At 45.0% G+C, this 18,147-nt stretch overlaps 1 protein-coding gene across 11 annotated transcripts in view; it reads left to right on the top strand.

Annotated features, from left to right (window-relative positions):
• The window catches only part of ITPR1 (inositol 1,4,5-trisphosphate receptor type 1), a 354,068-nt gene that overhangs the window by 228,371 nt on the left and 107,550 nt on the right, over positions 1 to 18,147 (top strand). For 9 of the 11 annotated variants that reach the window (XM_055557002.1, XM_055556993.1, XM_055556994.1 and 6 more), the window contains 2 exons: positions 13,574 to 13,706; positions 15,805 to 15,995. The exons of 1 other annotated variant lie outside the window; for it this stretch is intronic. In XM_055557002.1, the coding sequence (XP_055412977.1) occupies positions 13,574 to 13,706; positions 15,805 to 15,995 (324 nt within the window). Of the gene's footprint in view, positions 1 to 7,173; positions 7,210 to 8,376; positions 8,425 to 13,573; positions 13,707 to 15,804; positions 15,996 to 18,147 lie in introns of all 11 variants that reach the window. One more of the 11 variants, XM_055557003.1, reaches the window with a different exon arrangement.

The following is an 18,147-nucleotide window of genomic DNA, read 5'->3' as shown; positions in this document are numbered from 1 at the left end:
AAATGATAATAGAAAGGATTAATTGGGGGAATTAATATATGTAGTTGAGGGAGTCTAATTGCTTAGGAAAAGGAGGCACATTGGAAAAATTTTTTATCTGACTTTTAAAAATTAATTTTCTTGTCTACTTCTTTAGATATCTGTTTGCTCTTTTGGTAGACCAATGGATACCTTCTTTTGATGCAATAGAATACAAGCCCTGCTTCTATTCTACCAAATAGAATATAAGCCCTGCTCTAATAGCTACCCCCAGAATTTCAGAAATACTAAAAGATGGTTCAGATACCCCTAAGGAGAATTTGAATCACAGACTTTTTAAAGCTGAAAGCGACATGAGTGGTTATGAATTTTCAGGTCCCTCAGGAATGGAGGCACTCAGAGAGGTAACGTGAGTGGCCTTAGTTCTCATGGCTGTAGCGGGTGAGGCAGAACTAGCGCTGGGCTCAGCTGCTGGCCTGGAGGGCTTACTGCTCAACCGCAGTAGATTCTGCAAGCTCAGGCTTTTCCTTAAACCGATCAGCATGAACAGGTGAGGAGGCCATGCTTCTCTGGGGTGAATAGAAAGCAAGAAAAACAGCAGGCTGTCCAGGGGGTTCACCCCTTTAACTACAGTGATTTTTGCTACTTCCTGTTTAGTCCTCTCTCTTCCGGGTTATTTGTTTGCCAGCAAAACGTCTAACGCTGAATCTTCGTGTTGGCAGCCTTCGACTCTTCTTCTTTCTACCTAGAGTTGTAAATGCTTCCCTGACTTGAATTTTTCCTCTAGAACATTGAGGTTGAGTTCCTATTTGTTTAAATACAGATGAAGTCAGGAAAGGAAGGCCCTCCCTTATCGGAGTCTGCAGTGTTATTAATACTCTGTTTTGCACCATAGTAATCATTTGATGTGTTTGCTTGCTCAAGATAGAACTTGGGTCTCCTGGCTGGGAGTTTATTGCTCGCTTATGGAAAGATTCCACAGTTGGAGCAGGTGTGTTTATAATTATACGCTAGGAAATAGAATACTGTCTGTTTATAAAAGAAGAATGTTCTGGCAACCCCTTGGATTCTTTGAAAATTCCCTGAGGAAGCAACTGTGGATCCCCTCTCTGTTGTTACCCCTGGCAACCATCAGTACCCTGGGACACCAACACTGTCCCCAGGCCCTCAGGCTGTTGGATCTGGCCTTCTAAGCAGAGATGCCTGACCGCCTTTTGTCATCCATGGCTGTTCTGGAAATGAGTACAGCTCCTGAGGTTTCCCCTGCCAAGCCTGCTGTCCATGTGTGCGGGTGGAAACCAGCAGCCCACAGCTGGAGTTCTGCAGCAACTCCATTAAGAAACTTAATGAGAGTTCACGCTGGCCCACATTACAGGCAAGGCCTCCCACCTAAAAATTGCAAACCAGCGCTTCAGACTTGACCCTTGCTGAGGAATCGCCCCTGAGCCAGGGTTATGACATATCTGGAAGAGCCGTGATCCCTGGGATGGGAGGGGACCACTACTCTTCAATGATAAAGGCCTCTCGGCCGTTGTGAGAGAAGAGGCGCAGTGAACTGCTTGGGGAAATAGCACAGCGTCTTCTGAGTCTCTGTGTGTGCTCTGAGAAAGGAAGATGAAGTGAGGACAGGTCAGAGTCTCTGTAGGAAGAGTGCATGGTGGAGGCCTTCTTGGCTATCCTGGAGTGAAATTTCATTTGAAACCAGTAAGAGAGGAGGGTTTCCTTTTTTGTTTTTTTTTTTTTTATTATGATGATCGTGATTTTTTTGTTGTTGCAAATCAAGAGGCAAGGTCTCCATCATTACCACCTGATTTTACCTTTTTCTTGGGGTTCAGGAAGAGGACAGATGAGGGGAGAGGTATAGAATGTTTCTGTCATCTCCAGAAAGAAAACACCCCACGACCCATTCTTGGCTTTAAACAGACACCAGTGACTGCCCAAGACATTAGTTTATCTAACGCTTAAGTGCCTGTTCCATTCCAGGTGCTTTGCTAGGGGTTTTGGATCCAGCAGTGCCCCAGATAGGCACAGTCTGCCCTTCTGGAGCTTATGGTTTTGCCACAGCAGCAGACAGTATTATAAGCCAATGTTAACTGAGACATGTAGGAAGGTGAAGTATAGGGAATCATGTTGTTCAGTCACTAGGTCAAGGCTGACCCTGTGACCCCAGGGACTGCAGCATGCCGGGCTTCCCTGTCCTGTTCTGTCTCCTGAAGTTGCTCAGATTCGTGTCCATTGAGTCGGTGATGCTATCTCTAACCATCTCCTCCTCTGTCCCCGGCTTTTCCTCCTGCCTTCCATCTTTCCTAGCATCAGGGTCTTTTCTAATGAGTTGGCTCTTCACTTGAAGTGGCCAAAGTTTTGGAACTTCAGCTTCAGCTTCAGTCCTTCCAATGCATATTCAGGGTTGACTTCTTTAGGATTTGGATCATGAGAACATGGGGGTCACAAGAGTATGTAGTTTAGGGACTTGGACCTGAAGAGGTGAGTTCACATCAGGCGAGGACCACTGCCCGTGAGCCTGTTAGTGACTCACCGCAATGGAAAAGCGAGATGGGTGCTCCCACTCCTTAAGGTGGCTGCAGCCCGCCTGTATCTGCCAGTATCGAGTCCTCGGCTTCTGCCACCATGCCACCAAGAGCTGCTTCTGCAAGCAAGGGAGACCCCTGTCAATAATAAAATTCAGCAGGGGGGCAAGGGGGAGAGAGAAACAGAGAAACACGAGAATTATTCAATTTCACCTTCAGGGGGCGTTCTCATGACGTCCAAGCCAGAGTGGAGGTGTCCTACTTTTTTACATCGCTGTGAACTGCTGGGTTGGGCACCTGCCAACATTCAGGCGGCAGTTACATAAGAGCTTCTTTTTTTCCTGGAATTTAGGCTCGCTGCTGATGTGTGACCTTCAACAGTAATTGCCAATAAATGCAGCGGGGCTGTTTACTGTTAGACACTGGCAACCCTGGAGCAAGCGAGCTCAACTCAGAGCATAGAGAAGCTATTGCAGAATCTCGGGAAGTTTTTTTTGTTTTTTTCCTTTCTTTTTCTTTTTAATGCTGAGATGATTCCATAATGATCGAAGTTGTATAATTCAGTCAAGTCAGAATGATTTTCACTTTTGGGTTCAGTTCTGATGAACTTCTTCTGTAAAATATATGTGAAACTGCATCATCAGAGCCAAATAATGTCTATTTCTTGTTTCAAAAAGCCAATGCAGTTAGTAAAGGGTATTATGCTAGCTGATGTGAAGATTCAAAGTTGTCCTGCTAAAATACTAGGTAACTTCTCTCTTTGCTCAGCTTTCTTTCAGGTGTTCTGTTCTCTTAATGTGGTTTACAAAGGCTTGTGAAAGGCAGGACCCAGCAAACATATTTGCAAACCCATTTGCTGTTTGTTTGTTTATTTTTTCCCTCCTCTGAGATGGAGTGGGTGAAAAGGGACTGAAGACTGATTCATGGCGTTGGAGATGATAAATTCTCTTTGCTGTGCTGAGAATTCGGTCCATAATACAGTCTTGTTTCTTTGGTTGTTGTTCTTTTTCTTGTTGCTTTAGGTATAAGGTTGGGTTGTTTATTTGATTGTTCAGTCTCATTTCTTGAACTATCTTCAGTGTCTGCTAGGGGTGGTCCATGAAAGGAAGACATCTTATTTCAAAGGAAGATTCTAAAAGCCTAGGGGTAGGATTCTTGTTGATGACCTCAGGAAACAGAGAGTCTCAGTGGCTGTGTCGTGTGCTGGCCTGTATCGGGCACACACAGATGCCTGCGTGTATGTGTATACGGTACGTATGCATGCAAGTGTGTGCTCTTGTACACACACCACAGATAGGAACCCTGGGAAGCCTGAGGGCTTCTTTTTATTTAAGAATGACAAAGTATGATTTCCCTTCAGTTGTGGTAGAAATTTATCCCTGGGTAAAATGGTAGGTACAGTATGTACAGAAAGTGAGCGTTTCAGCGTCTCCTGCGTGACTCTCCTTGCTACTCCAGTGCTGCAGTTAGGATAACCAGTTGGGATTCTCTGGCTTTCTGCTTCAAAGCCAGTCGTTTGAAATCTTTTTTCCTATGAAGTTTGATCTTGCTAACCTTGTGTAAAAGCTCTGGGAAGACTTCAGATCCTAGAAAAACGTGAAGAGGCAACAGAGAGCGATAGTCAGTTTCTAAGTTCAAAACCAGGCGGCGTCAGATCACTGCCCATCAACTGTTGGTCTGGAGAGACTTCACCTTGACTGGAGGTGCCAGCACCTCAATATCCTGACTGATCCCGGGGTGAGGTGGTAAAAGACAAGACATGGGAAACACTGGCATGCTCTTTTTCTCAAAACAGTCTCCATTACCGTATGGTCACTGAGCATGATCTTTCATGTTAGAAAAAAAAGTTACTTTGATAATAAAAATGTGCCGAGAAAATCAGTTCATTCATTTACCAGAACTATCCTTTGCTTTGGGTAGTATGTATATGTGTTTATGTAGCTTATGTAGTTATGATTTGAACATATATGGCTTATTAATATGCTTATTTTTTTTTTTCCAAATTGTGGCTGACTGCCTTAAAAGAGCCAATCCTCCCAGAAATACAGCTGAAGTCCTCCTAGGAGGAAGTGCTAATAGAGACCGTTGGTTATTTTGCCAAATCATATGCCAAGCTTGGTTTGGCCTTTCCCATGCCTGAAATCATTCTGTGTTCTATTGGGTTGTCTTATTTAGGGAACTTAGCTGTTTGATGTTACAGAATAAAGTTTACTGAAAATATACCAAGCATAACTTAATGTTTTAGCTGGAAGGAATCCTTATAATACCTGCTCCAGTCTCCTTGAACTACAGGTCAGGTGGTGGAAGCCCAGACAGGTTCAGTGACTGGCTGAAGGTCATACAGCACCAGTCCCTGCATGAGCCGCCATCAGGCAATACCCATCCATTGTTCTTGGTTTTTCCTTTCTTTTTTATGAGTGGATGACATTAAAAAATTGTCCTCCTGTATAAATAGTGGTTCTTGAAGAAGAAAAAATTTTCTGTTGTCTCAGAGGTCTTCCTGTAACATTCTAGGAGAAAAGGTCATTAATCTTAATTTTCATTTCAAAAACTAAACACCAATATGACAGCAGTTAAGGGAGGCAGTTGAGTACCAGTCCAATCATAAAACATACCAGAAACCACTGATCTCTTGAGTGCTTAAGAAACAATTCTGTGAACATTCTGAAAGAATTCAAGATGCTTCTTTGGACAGAAGGGATATCAAACAAGAGAATTTTAAAAAGACACACGAGTTCCACTCCATCTTGTTCTTTAACTATTATTTTGATTGGCAAGGCAGTAAGAGGGTAGCTGTGTGGCTTCCTGTAGTAAATCCGTGTCTGTAATCCTTTTGTTCTGATCATATAGAATCGGTATGAAGGATATGTTGGTGGAATGTGGCCAAAGCTGACTGTAAATGATCGTACTTTTCTCCATCTGTGTCTCCGACTGCTCCAAAGCGCATGGGAACTTGCCTTCATTCTTCTTTTCCTCGTGTGTCCTTTTTGCACGAAGGGCAGATGGTACATGTGTGTGCACAACTTTACTTCTTCAGCCTAAAGCCTACAGAACGCAGGGGTGGGGTTAAAACGCAGTCTTGGCTCATGATATCATTTATATTATCTGCAGAACACATTCCCCTGAGCTCTAGTTTTGTTTCCCTCACCACACTCAAGTCCTCTCTTAACACCCTGTGCCTCCCGACCCCAACAGGAAGCTAAACACACTGGAGAGAAAGTTGCTCCTTGAGGCAAGTGGAGCTGCATTCATGTCTGAGGGCTCTTCTGTCCAGAACTGAGTGAGCAACTCTCCACATCTGCCTCTTCGTCCTTCATAAACTAATTTAATCTTTGTGGTTGAAGAGATCCCTTATAGCTTTACTTCATTTTACCTGTTGGCAAATAGAGAGAAAAAAAAGAAATTATTAGGTTACAAAATAGCAGTCTTATAGTAAGAGCATTTTTTCCATCTTGAGGGTCACACCATGAAAGGGGTATCAAGTGTTGAGCTGGGTTGTGAACCCACAAGATTTCCCAGCTCCCATCCCCACCCCACGCTTTTAGCACCTGCTCCAGCTCACCGCTGACAGCTGCCCTCTGGCCTCGGGAGAGGTCTGCTGTGTCGCTGGAGCCCCGCCGAGGGAGGCCAAGGTCACTCAGCGGCAGTGTGAGCCTTGGCTTCACTCCACGGCCCCAGACCGCACCTTGAACCCGCCAGCCATGCCTGGTGTGTGACTGCGGCCCAGGGCGGGGTCCGGCAGTTCCATCCGACATCCGTCCCTGTCCCAAGCACGTGCCCTTCGGTGGCCAGATTCGTGGCACTGCCGTCACGTGGAGCTGTGGGCTTTTTCAGCCACTGCATCCTCTCCATGGCCAGTCCTTTCCCTCAGGGCCGTCATCTTGTCTCTCATTTATGGGTTGGACATAATGAAATTCAGAAGTCATCAGAGGTGTGGGGTGTCCATGTGGTATGGCAGGGGCGGACCAGGGAGCCTAGTATCCCTGGAGCCCTGAGGGAAGTGTGTGGAGGGAGGAGAAACCAGCCAAGAAAGCTGCAGCCAGGAGCCTTCCTTTGTCCTCCCAGAGCCGCAGGAGGGGAGAGACTTTTTCAGTCCCTAAGCCAGAGGTGGGGTGTCACCCTCTGATGCAGGGCCAGGATATGGGGAAAGGAGAGGCTGGGAGGACGCACGTGCCCACTGGAGAAGCTCATCACGGGCAGGCAATGGTGCAGACCTTGCAAGGGCTTTGAGCCCCCAGGAAGGGGAATGCACCAGAGGCCCCTGTGGTCATCATCCGCCCACCCTCCCTTCCCTGAGCCCCGGGGGCATGTACTGGATCACTTTTCCTCTGTGGACAAACAGAACATAGACATGCAGTACCTCTGCCTTTGACATCTTTCATTATTTAAGACATAGTTCCTTCTTGATCAGTGCTAGGCTTTTTCTTTCTTTCATTCAGATGTGTTTCCTCATCTCAGGCCACTCATCTCTCCCAGCGCAACCACGTTAAGTTCATTTTAGAAGTGAGGGTGTCTTCTGCCCTCCGCAGCTGAAACCCCCTTCAGTGGGTGTGACAACCCAGTCGTCTCATCGTCAATTTTGTCCCCAAGTGTTGGTCTCTGGACTTCTTTGTGGTCACCAGATGCATGTGCTGTAACTAACCTGCTTCCTTTTACTCCCAACTAGCTTCCCCAAGCTCCGGATTCTGAGAACTCCACCGAGGTGTGTGTCCCTCACCCGTATTTGCCATGCCAGCAAATACAGGCACTTGTCATTGTTGCCGGTTGGGTGTGAACTGTCGTGGTGAAGTGTCTGTCTCTTGGGACGGTGCAGGAGGGACGTGTCTAGCCTGGATGGGATCTGATCATTGCTATAATTGGGTGGCCCTTGGTGTAGAAAGTTCTGACAAACTTAAGCCACAGTGTCCTGCCGGTGAAGGCTCATGGACTCTGAAGGTTTTACACAAAACCCTTCAAACTCCACCTTGGCCGAGAAACTCTGGACGGTCCAGACCTTTCTGCTGTTACACAAAACAGAACTTTGGGTCCTGTGCAGAGGGGAAGCAGAGTTCAGGTTCGCGGTATCTGTGTTATCGTTCGGGTGACGCTGTTGATGAAGGAGTAGTTCACAGCAAACTGTCTCTGTTCTTCCTGTCGCTAGCTCAGCTTGCTAAATGCGGGACTAGAATTCATTAAGGCGTCTAAAGTTACCCAGAAGCTTTTTGTGGGAGGCATCCTTCCAAGGATCAAAATTTACTCTCCGAAACTGTTCTAGAATCACAGGAGTCAGAGCTAAAACGTGTGCTCAATCTGAAAGGAGATCTTAGAAATGAAACTGATGATCAAAGAGCTGAGTTCCAGTGGTCATGCTTTGTAATGATCACTCCTCTAATATTCTAATCAGAGCTCTTCAGCACTGGTAGCCTTGATTAGAATGCTGTGGGCTGGGGCGAAGCGTAGGTCTCACGTGTGTGTTGGGAGTGTGTGCGTTGACGTCCTCATGCATGTGCTGAGCAGTAATCCGCGGATGAGTCGTACAAGGACCTGCCCGGTTGCATCTTGCATTACACCCCCGTTTTGGGTTCATGTAAATGTACATAACATTGAACTTCATTTTCATGTTTGCGAAAAATAATATTAACCAGACATTATTGGTCATGTGCCTGCTCGTTTCACATGGTGCTCTGGGGTTGGGGAAGGGCCAGTTGTTCAGTAGTAGCCAAGGTCATGAGCACTGGTGTGCGTCTGGGGAAAGCCACACTCAAGCCTGCGCTCCTTCCATGTCAGTCCTCACTGCGTACACGCTCTCTGTGTATTTCATTTGTGACCGATCCTGAAGATGAGGGTGTCTTAGTGTCTTACTTAAATGGAATTTCTGCCTGCTTAGCAGGAGCTCGAACCGAGTCCACCGCTGAGGCAGCTGGAGGATCATAAAAGGGTACGTAGTCCTGGGAGCTGGGAGTGCCGGCGCAGCTCTCCCCTCGGCCACGCGTTCTGGCGCACACACGGACAGTTTTTCTTGTCGTCATTGTTGCAGCATTAATTGGCTCAGAACCAGTCACAGCCTTTTTATAAATGAAACTAACTGATGGTTCTACGTATAATCTACCTCTTCACACACTGCTTCCAGCCAGTCCCCAAATAACAACCGAGTCACTTGTCACATCCTCTCTTCTTTTGCTGGGTTAGATTTTTCCTCATGTGTATCCTTAAAAAAAAATTTTTTGTGTGTGAGTAACTGGTGATCATTATGGATAATGTATAGTAAACAAAAAAGTATAATGGTAAAACTGTCCATAATTACACTGCCAGGCTATAAAGCTGCTTAAGATTTACTATTTCCTTCTACCCTCTTTTTTCATACACGTGAGAATATGTGCCAACACACACACACACTTTCATTGTCACTGGGGTTCTTTCAAGTGTGCAACGTTTGTTCCTTGCTTTTGTCACGTATCTGAGTATTTTCTTCCTTGAAAGTTAACAGCTGCCTTAAGTTCCCGCTGATTAACAAGCCTTTTGTAATATTTTCCTTCGAGGGAATGAACAAGTGTGTACACAAGTGGATAGACGCATAAAAGGGGAATTTCTAGGCCAAAGGGTCGAAACTGTCTTATAGTGCTAAACCATTTCCCAGAAGGCTACATATACCATCCGCATGCTGACTACTGATTGCGTGTAGTCAATGGAAAATACCAGATATCCTGGTTCTCTGGGTGTCTATCATGTGCCAGTCACTATGCTAAGACTTTTACATGCGTTCACAGCGTAAATGTTTATAAATGCTGACGGTGACCCAGTGACACAGCTTGCAGCCCCATTTCACAGATGAGGAAACTGAAACCCAGCGAGCTTGCATACCTTAGGCAAGTCATGGGGTTAGGAAGTGAGCAGTCATGACAAGAACTGCTGTGAAATTGTGGTCATCAGCGTCCTGGAGAATGTTTGCCTGGGCCACCTTTATTAAGCTCACAAGCTTTCAGTACCTGCGGAGTTCCATCGCTTCTTGGATCCTTTCATTTTTCTTGCAATGGTTCTTTCTCAAATAATAACCAAAGATGGCCTTCTAGGAAATTGATAGTCAGCCCTCCCCCTTCCAGCTCCCAGTGCCTCCTGCCATTCATTGATCAGGTACCTTGCCTTCCTGCTTTTTCCACCCCTGCCTGTTCCTCAAGAGTTGTCCTGGGTCTTAGAAGTAGCCAGTAAAGGCTCATAGCTGTCCCTTGTGCCCTAAGTTGGATGTTGCCCCAGGGCATGAGCTTTGGAATTAGAAACTGGGTCAAGCCTGCTTTTGCCAGGTGCTCACTATGATTTGGGGCACTTTTAACTCAGTTCCTCCTGCTGTAAAATGGGGACAAGAGTCGCCGCACTTTCCTGCTCTCTGGACTCTTCTCCAGAGCCATGCACTGGAGGCACTTAGCAGCGTGGCTGGACTCTGAGAAGGGATGTTAATGACCCCAGTGGTCACCTTGCAGACTGAGATACAGCTGTGATTTGACAGAAAACAGGAGTAGGAAGAGGAAGGTATTTTTAAATCGAGGCACTGCCCTAGTGCTGACTAAGTTGTGAGAGGCACACTGCTCATGTGAGAGGCTGATCTTTCCTAAAGCACCTGACTTTTTTAAGTGGCTGGGACCTTGGAGCCCAAAGGTCACCTCTCTCCTTTGCGATCTTAACTCTTGGTGCCCTGTTCAATGCTGGGCTGTATATCTCCACACAGTTTATTAGTCACTAGTTTAATGGACAGAATGAAACTCATGACTTGCAAGGCAGGAACTTGGTTTCTTGCCTCCACATCACTGACCTGCCATTTTCACCATTTTTCCCTGAAACTGAACTGCAAGTGAAACTTTGCCTTTCTTTTCTCAGTCTTGGGTAATCATGCGTGTGGAGTTTCTTACCATGACACAAACATCTGATATTTGTTTGCATACTGTAGGTGTAAACTGCTGGGGAAGAAAACTAGTCTTCTTTTTGAGGGAAAAAAAAAAAAAAAAAAAGGGCTGCATGGCCAAATGTGAGAGCTGGAGAAGTGGTGTTGTTTGGCAAGTGACATTTTTTGCTTCTCTACAATCAGCTGTCTCAACCCGGTACTCTGTGAACAGCTTAGTGCTGTTGAGTAATTTATATTAAGATGATTAGGAATGCCTTTGTCTGTAGATTTTAATTTTTCCCAAATTAAACCACGAGCTCAGAAAAAAAGAATTTGCCTTGAACCTAAGTTTTCACGCTAGGATTCACATCACTTTTAATGATACTTATCCATTTTCTGTCTGTCCCCCTTTTTTAACCTAAAATTTTCAGTCTTTATTCTTTCAGAAAAGAAACAATTCTCATCTTGTTCTTGTTTTTTTTTTTTTTTTAAAGCAAACCCCACATGTTCTCTTTTCCCCTCTTGCCTTAAAATTTATTTACTTTTGGAGAGAAGATGAGGTACTTATATGCCAAAAACCTTATAATTAAGGGGGAAGAATTAAAAGTTTGTGGGGTGGATCGTGTGTGTGTGTGTGTATGTTCCCATAATGAGCACATTTTATGATATTCTCTTATGGGGGAAAATGTACCATTTGATGCATCGGTTGCTATGGTAACCGCTAGGGTTTGTCTGTGCAAAGAGAGGCAAAATGGTAATGTGAGATCCCTTGGTAACTTCAGTTCGGCATCCAGGCTACACACATGTGAAGTTCCTGTTCCTCAAGTCCATGTGTTCCTGGAAGACACATGCTTCCTTCCCCACCCCCTGCCTCCTTATTTGCAGATTCACCAGGGTCTCAATGATGAGACCCTCAAAACCTGGAGAAGCAAAAAATCTAAGCCAGTCTGGTCCTAGGTAGAATCCTAGGGTGAGGGCTCTGGTTGAGTCTTCCTTGACAAGTACATGTCTGTTGGCTGGTGACGGTCACTCAGCTATTGACCATTCAGCCCTGTGATCTTCCAGATTCTTGCCGTGATGGAGACCTGGACTCTTCTCTGTGGGCTGCAGCTCATTGCTCTCAGCCCAGTCATTTACCTCCCAGACAGTGTTCTTGTGGTACCCCAGAGGATCCCATAGAAAACTGGGATGGTTTTCTAACCATCCCTCTTGGGAGAACTCAAAGTCTGTATCTTCTGAAAGAAACTCCAGTAGATGCATCATTGAGTTGAGAAAGGGACGTGGTATTTAATGTTATATTCTATGTGGAGGTGATCTTGTCGTTCCTCCTTTTCTTGACCATTCCTTTGACATCTGTGTTTCTTCTGTGAAGTCAGCCTTTTTAAATCACCGCTCTCGATGACTGTTTTGGAGAGTGTTAATATGTTTGTACTGGTGCAAAGTTATGTCCTTATACCAAAATATGGTTTTCTAAGCCATTAAAGGATATTATACTGAAAATAGTTTATTTTGAAGGTATTTTTAAGGATCACAAATAGCTTCTCCATGGAAAGTTCTCTCAGAATTTTGAATTTACTGATGGTCAAGGTACGAAGTGATATTCTTATCCTAATGAGAAGAATTCTGCTTTAACTACAGTGAGATGCATATTTGTGGATGGAATGGAGAGAAGAAAGACGAGATTTTTTTCATTTCTGAACTTTTTCTTTTAAAAATCAGGCTTGCCTCCCTGCTTCTCTCACTTTTCCTGTTTACCCCATCTCCCCACTTATCCCTGGAGTCTTTGACCAGCAGCATGAATTTAACCAAGGAGAAAAGCCAGCTGGGTCACCTTGGGACCTTGTATTATTTTGACAGTGGGACTGAGTTTTCAGCTTTGTCCTCCTTCCCCAGTCCTGCCTCCGCAGGGCACCCCGGGCCTCCACTATCCTCAGGACGTTCTGCTCCCTCCCATCTTGTCTTGCAAACACCTTCCTCGAAATCTCCAGACTTATTCTTGAAGCTTATTAACAAATCACTTTTAAGTTCTCCTGATTCTTGGTACAGTCGCAGGTCTCTTCGATAGAACTCTGGAGTCTCTATTTCAGAGACCAGCTGTATTGCAATGCATCTTCCCTCTGCTAACTTCTCACTTAACCTCTCTCCGGGATGTGCCAGAGGAACTCCAGGACTTACTACCTTGTCCCTCAGAAACAGTCCAAGGAAATCTGTACAGCCTTTAACTGGTAAAAAGTTCCAGATTGGCGGGGTGGGGGTTAGGGGGGTAGTCCCTTAGCGAACGAGACTGCCGTGGTATAGAGCTGAGAGTGAATCCTGCTGCTTTGCCAGTGTGCGAAGTATTTGGGAATAGATCAGAGTGGTTTCTTTGCTCTGTTTTGGTTGGAATTGTGGAAAGAGTTGTTTTATCCCCTGCCCAGGATTCTTTTAATATTTATATTTTTTAAAAGTTTTTTTGTCATGGAAATGTTAAAAAATATCCCCAAAATACATGTTTTGAAGAGTTTTGAGAACCCTCATTCATAACTCAGATTCCATGACTATCAGCTCATGCCCACATTTATACCCAACTAGGCCCTTCCTCCCATATTCTTTAAAAGAAAATCTCAAATGTCATTTTCATCCATGCTGCTTGTTTGTTGATTGACATGTCTGATATCTGCCAATAATTTATTTTCTGTTGCATTTATTTTCTTTACCATTTGGCTCATTGACTATTTCTGTAAGAAAGGCTTACTTTCAGCTTATGATTTAATTTATTACTCTGATATTGTAAGATCTTAGAATGGTTGGAAATAAATCCTGTGGTTAGAGTAACATTTTCATATTGCTGTGTGGAAGTTGACCCGTAAATTTTTTAATTTGTCTGAATCCTACTGACTTACCTCAAAGGGACTTTTTTATTTGTTTTGTTTTGTTGTTTTATTAATCCTAGTTATCCTTCCAGATTCATATTCTATCTTTATCAGTGTGAGAGAGTACTTTCAGATATTTAATATTTTAGATTGATGCTTTTTTATGATCTGATTTCCTGAGAAAACATTGAAGAAGTTAACTTTAGAAGTTTCCAAGTGCTCTTATTAATAATTTATTTTTTCATGGAGTGAGACTGAGCCAATTATAACTGGGTACCCCTGTGTCTTTTTTTTTTTTAATGTGAGTCGCTCAGTTGTGCATTCAATTCAGAGCCTGATTTCATTATCCTGTTTGAATTAAGGGTGAGGCCCTCAGGCAGATTTTGGTCAACCGTTACTATGGAAACATCAGACCTTCGGGAAGAAGAGAGAGCCTCACGAGCTTTGGCAATGGCCCGCTGTCACCAGGAGGACCCAGCAAGCCTGGGGGAGGAGGTAGGCCCCATGGTGTGCTAATGAGCTGCACGTGTGAACCAAGTGTGCCACTCCAAAGCTGCGTGTTTCTGCTTAGCAGGTTGAGACTCTAACAGATGCATTTGGGTTGCTAGTGTGTTATTTTAGCAACTTGTTTTGTCTTTGGTCTACCATCAAATTGGTATCTAAAAATGTCCCCCTGCAATGTGATACTGGCTAAGGCTTTCCCTCTCTTTCCCATGCAGCGAACCTCTTGGGGATACTTGAAGGACTCCGTGAACTTAACTTGATCGCACATTTTCTCGTGGTCATTCAGACTCATGTTTGCCCATAAGATGACGATGCTGTTGGCAGTGAGGAGGGCGAAAGCTATCTTTTATAACACGTGTACCAAGGCGAGGGCTTTCCCAAGCGCTTTACCTCCTTCATCTCCTCTTCTCCTGTACATTACCCACTATCCGGCATTGAACAGAGTAAGGGGAGCTTGCTAGTGCCTGGGCGGTAACTTAAGGCAGGTGTGTCTAATCCTAGTGTCGTGCTTTGTGCCTCCCCAAGCCTTAGGGGACTTTACACACACACACACACACACACACATGCCTGTATTATTTTTGTTCAGTTGCGAACTCATGTCTGACTCTTGCAACCCCCTGAACTGCATGCAGCGCACCAGGCTTCCCTGTCCCTCACTATCTCCCAGAGTTTTCTCAGACTCATGTCTGTCAAGTCAGTGATGCCATCCAGCCACCTCATCCTCTGTTGCTCCCTTCTCCTCCTGCCCTCGATCTTTCCCAGCATCAGGGTCTTTTCCAGTGAGTCGGCTGTCTTCATCAGCTGCATCCCTGTATGGGATTGTTTTAAAGCACATCCCGTAAGGTGACCCAAAACATTGTAAGCACAGTGACAGATAAAAGCTGCAAAAACATTGAATTCAACTGTGGGCAATGGTGTTGGTTTTAAGGGGGCTGTAGCTCTGTGCTTGAAGCACAAATGTGAGTTGCATGATTCCTAGTCTGTAGTGATGACTCTTGAGAATGTCTGGTCCTTGCTGGGTTCTGCTCATAGCACAGAAACACTTGGTGCTTAATAAATTAATCCCGGCAACCTCTGGGGAAGAATCTTGGGCTTCTCGCCAAATGAAAATGTGGAGCAGATCTGCTCCCAGAGAACCCCAGAAACAGATCTTAGCTTCTCATCCAGAAGTTCCCAGTGATTGTCGAGCAGCTGTTTCCCCCACAACATCTCAAAACTATTTGTCTTTAAGAAGCTGTCAGAGAAAAGACGTGACACCCAATGTCCACCTGGGATGACAGGTGCAATAGATTCTAGGCAGTCAAGGACAAGCAACGTAAAGGAGGTGGCATTTGAGTTGACCCCTGCAGGGAAGGACTGATGGTTTTCTGTTTTTCAGAAAATGACTGCCCCATTTCCCCATGTCCATTAATATTTCAATTTTTGTGAATAATAATGTGAAGTTCTCAAGCTTTCTAAATCCAGTTGGAATCTGTTCCACTAAGTGGCACAGGCCATCTCTTCCTAAGTATATTCATCTGAAGCTCAATGAGGTGAACTTTTTTTGGTTCATTCCCCTACCCCCAGCTCTTGACTCCATGCCAAGCTCTGAGTCAATAGTGAATGAATGAATAAATGAACAGATGGAAATTATGTGAAAGGATGAGTTTGGGGCCAGGCTGGGTTTCTTAAAAAGAGGTCTAAAGTGATCAGTATAGGCTATGCTTCTTAAGAGTGCTTAAGTTCAGTTTGTCTCTTAAAATTGGATTGGTTCTTAATTCTGGCCCAGGTCATTGTATTTTGATGTAACGGAGAGTCTTGGCTGGATGGCTTTAGGTCTTTTGCTCAAAATGTATTACTCTTCCTTCATCCTATCTGTCTGCATTCAAGTTCCATCTCTATTACTTCCCAGCTGTGCTGGGTGTTGTTGGACAAGTGACTTCATCTTGATGCTAATAATGAGTTACCTGCCTTGTGGGCTTGTTAAAAAGGTCCAGAGAGATAGTATCATTAAACTGTTGAGTGCATAAAATGTTGGTATGCAGTAAGTATGCAATAAATGTTAGCTGCTCTGAGTGAGGTTGATAAGGGCAGTGTTGCGTCTTTCCAGGGGGAGGTTCCGGATCCAGCCCCATGAGCAGGGGTGAGATGAGCCTGGCTGAGGTTCAGTGCCACCTTGACAAGGAGGGGGCCTCCAACCTGGTCATCGACCTCATCATGAACGCATCCAGTGACCGAGTGTTCCATGAAAGCATTCTTCTGGCCATCGCCCTGCTGGAAGGAGGCAACACCACCATACAGGTAGGAGGCGGCATGGCTGCCAGGCAGCGTCCATGGAGGCTCTGTTCCCGGAGCCAGAGATGGGTGGCGCTGAGACTGGTGTACAAGAGAGCTCCTTCTTAGGGCACAAACTTCTGTTGGTCTGAATAAGCGAGTTCTGTTGCTCCTTTGCTGTGGTCATTCAGTCATTATTCAGACTTGCTTCTAATACATGGAGTACATTCTGAAATGGATAAAAAGCTGAGGATGTGCAAAGAAAATTGGCCTGGGATTTGGTGCATCATAGGTAATCCATAAATGTGTATTCAATGAATGATTGAATGTATTATATTTAGTTTGTAATCCAAGATCATAGAGGATCCCATCACCAGATGACCAGAAGGAGCCTGAACTATGTGTACTAATTATACTTATTTATCCATGAATCTTGCAGCTCTTGCTAACTGTGTATTTATCTTGTAAATGAAAAGCTCAATAAAACTGAACCAGTTTGAACTAATACGTGCAAAGAGGGGAAAGCCAGGCTAGGTTAGTCAGACATAAATGGATGGCTTTTTGTTGGCTGGTGATGATACATATTTTAAAATAATAATGAGTAGAATTCTTAGGCAAAGTCCTTAAAGAAGCAATTTTAATAACATATACATAATTTTCATATAGACATGGCAGTGAAGATGATTCTTTTAAATATTTTAAAATATTTGTAATACTCCCTTCTTCATACATTCTTCATTCTTTGTTGGCTCTGAATAAGGGTTTACTTAGCTCTGTGTGTTTGTACATACATACACACACACATATTTTGATAATAGCTTTTGATTGAGATATAATGTATATATCCACAAAATTCCCCTTATGTATATATTTGACTTCGCCTTATATTTTTGGTCTTGAATTTAAATTCAGAGTCTGGATTAATGAAGTTTTGGTCCTTTGTGCAAATGTATCAAGGGCTTTTCTTCTCATGGGCCTGAGACAGGGTGCCTGGGTCTCAGCCCAGCGCCCTGTGCCCGCAAGGCAGCTGTGGCCGCCCCGTCTGCTCACCCTCCAGCCCCACCTTCCCCAAAACACACCTGGGCAGTTCATTATACGTGCTGCCCTCAGTTGAGGCTTGTACGGTGGGAGAGTCCACTGCATGGGCACCTGTGACCTCTGGGGTTGCCGTTTGAGTCTGTCCCACATGAGTCTGGCTGTGCACCCACGGGCGGGTCCTGTGGGTCCCCTGGTCGAGAGGATTTGTGCACCCACTGCTGTGGTCCTGCTGGCTGGGTGCTTGTGTGGAGTGGGAGCAGGGCTGCAGCACTCCTGGTCTCTGAACCATGTCATTTCCAGGGACTGGAGCAGTCAAACTAGACATTTACTGAGCATTTGCTGTGTGCACGGTTCTCCTCTAGCGACTCCCAGGCCGTGGTTTCCAGACACTGGGGCCAGTCAGTCTCTGAGAATTTTCTCCAGGCACAGGCAAGTGTGGAAACGAGGGCAGCATGGTCAGTTTCATAAATCAAATGTATGAGTTTGAAGGACCATCTGACCAGTTTATTCTGAGGTTATATCCTGCCCAATTTATTTTAAGCTCTGATGTCTTTTCTCGGATGAAGTGGTGTTGATAGTGGTGTTTTTTTCTACTAGCCACATCAGAAGTTGGAAACCCTAGGTTATTCCATCCCCTCCTAAAAAGCAAAAAAAAAAAAAACTGCTGTGCTAATTTGCTAATCCTGGAAGGTCAGTCTTCAAGCAGTTGAAATCTCGCAAGGGTATAAGACTCAAAATCCTTGCACATAGGAAGAATGGCATGCGGTGCCATCCAGGAGGCGGGAAGGATACTACAGACCGCCCCCCACCCCAGAAAGAAGTAGCTACAGCTATGTAAGGGGTTGGTGAAAGACTTTTGGATGACCTGGTCTCTGTTGGATGGGTGTGGGTCTGAAAGTTGGAAATTGCACCAGGAGCTCGGGTGTGGGCGGCTGGGTCACATGCATGGCAAGGAGGCCCAGTGGTGCACGCGTGGTCAGTGCACTCGCGGGACAAGGCTGGGTCCTTCGGAGCAGCCGAGTTGGTGGAAGAGACAGGGCTGGGGATATACTAGGGGCAGGCAGCCCCTCAAGGGGCCTCAGAGCTGTAACGAAGGACTACAAATCTGACAGATAAATTGAGCGAAGCAGAGTCTAGAAGG

Source organism: Bubalus kerabau, chromosome 20, assembly GCF_029407905.1.
Source record: "Bubalus kerabau isolate K-KA32 ecotype Philippines breed swamp buffalo chromosome 20, PCC_UOA_SB_1v2, whole genome shotgun sequence".
Lineage (NCBI taxonomy): Eukaryota > Metazoa > Chordata > Mammalia > Artiodactyla > Bovidae > Bubalus > Bubalus kerabau.
This window is presented reverse-complemented; position numbering and strand designations above follow the sequence as displayed.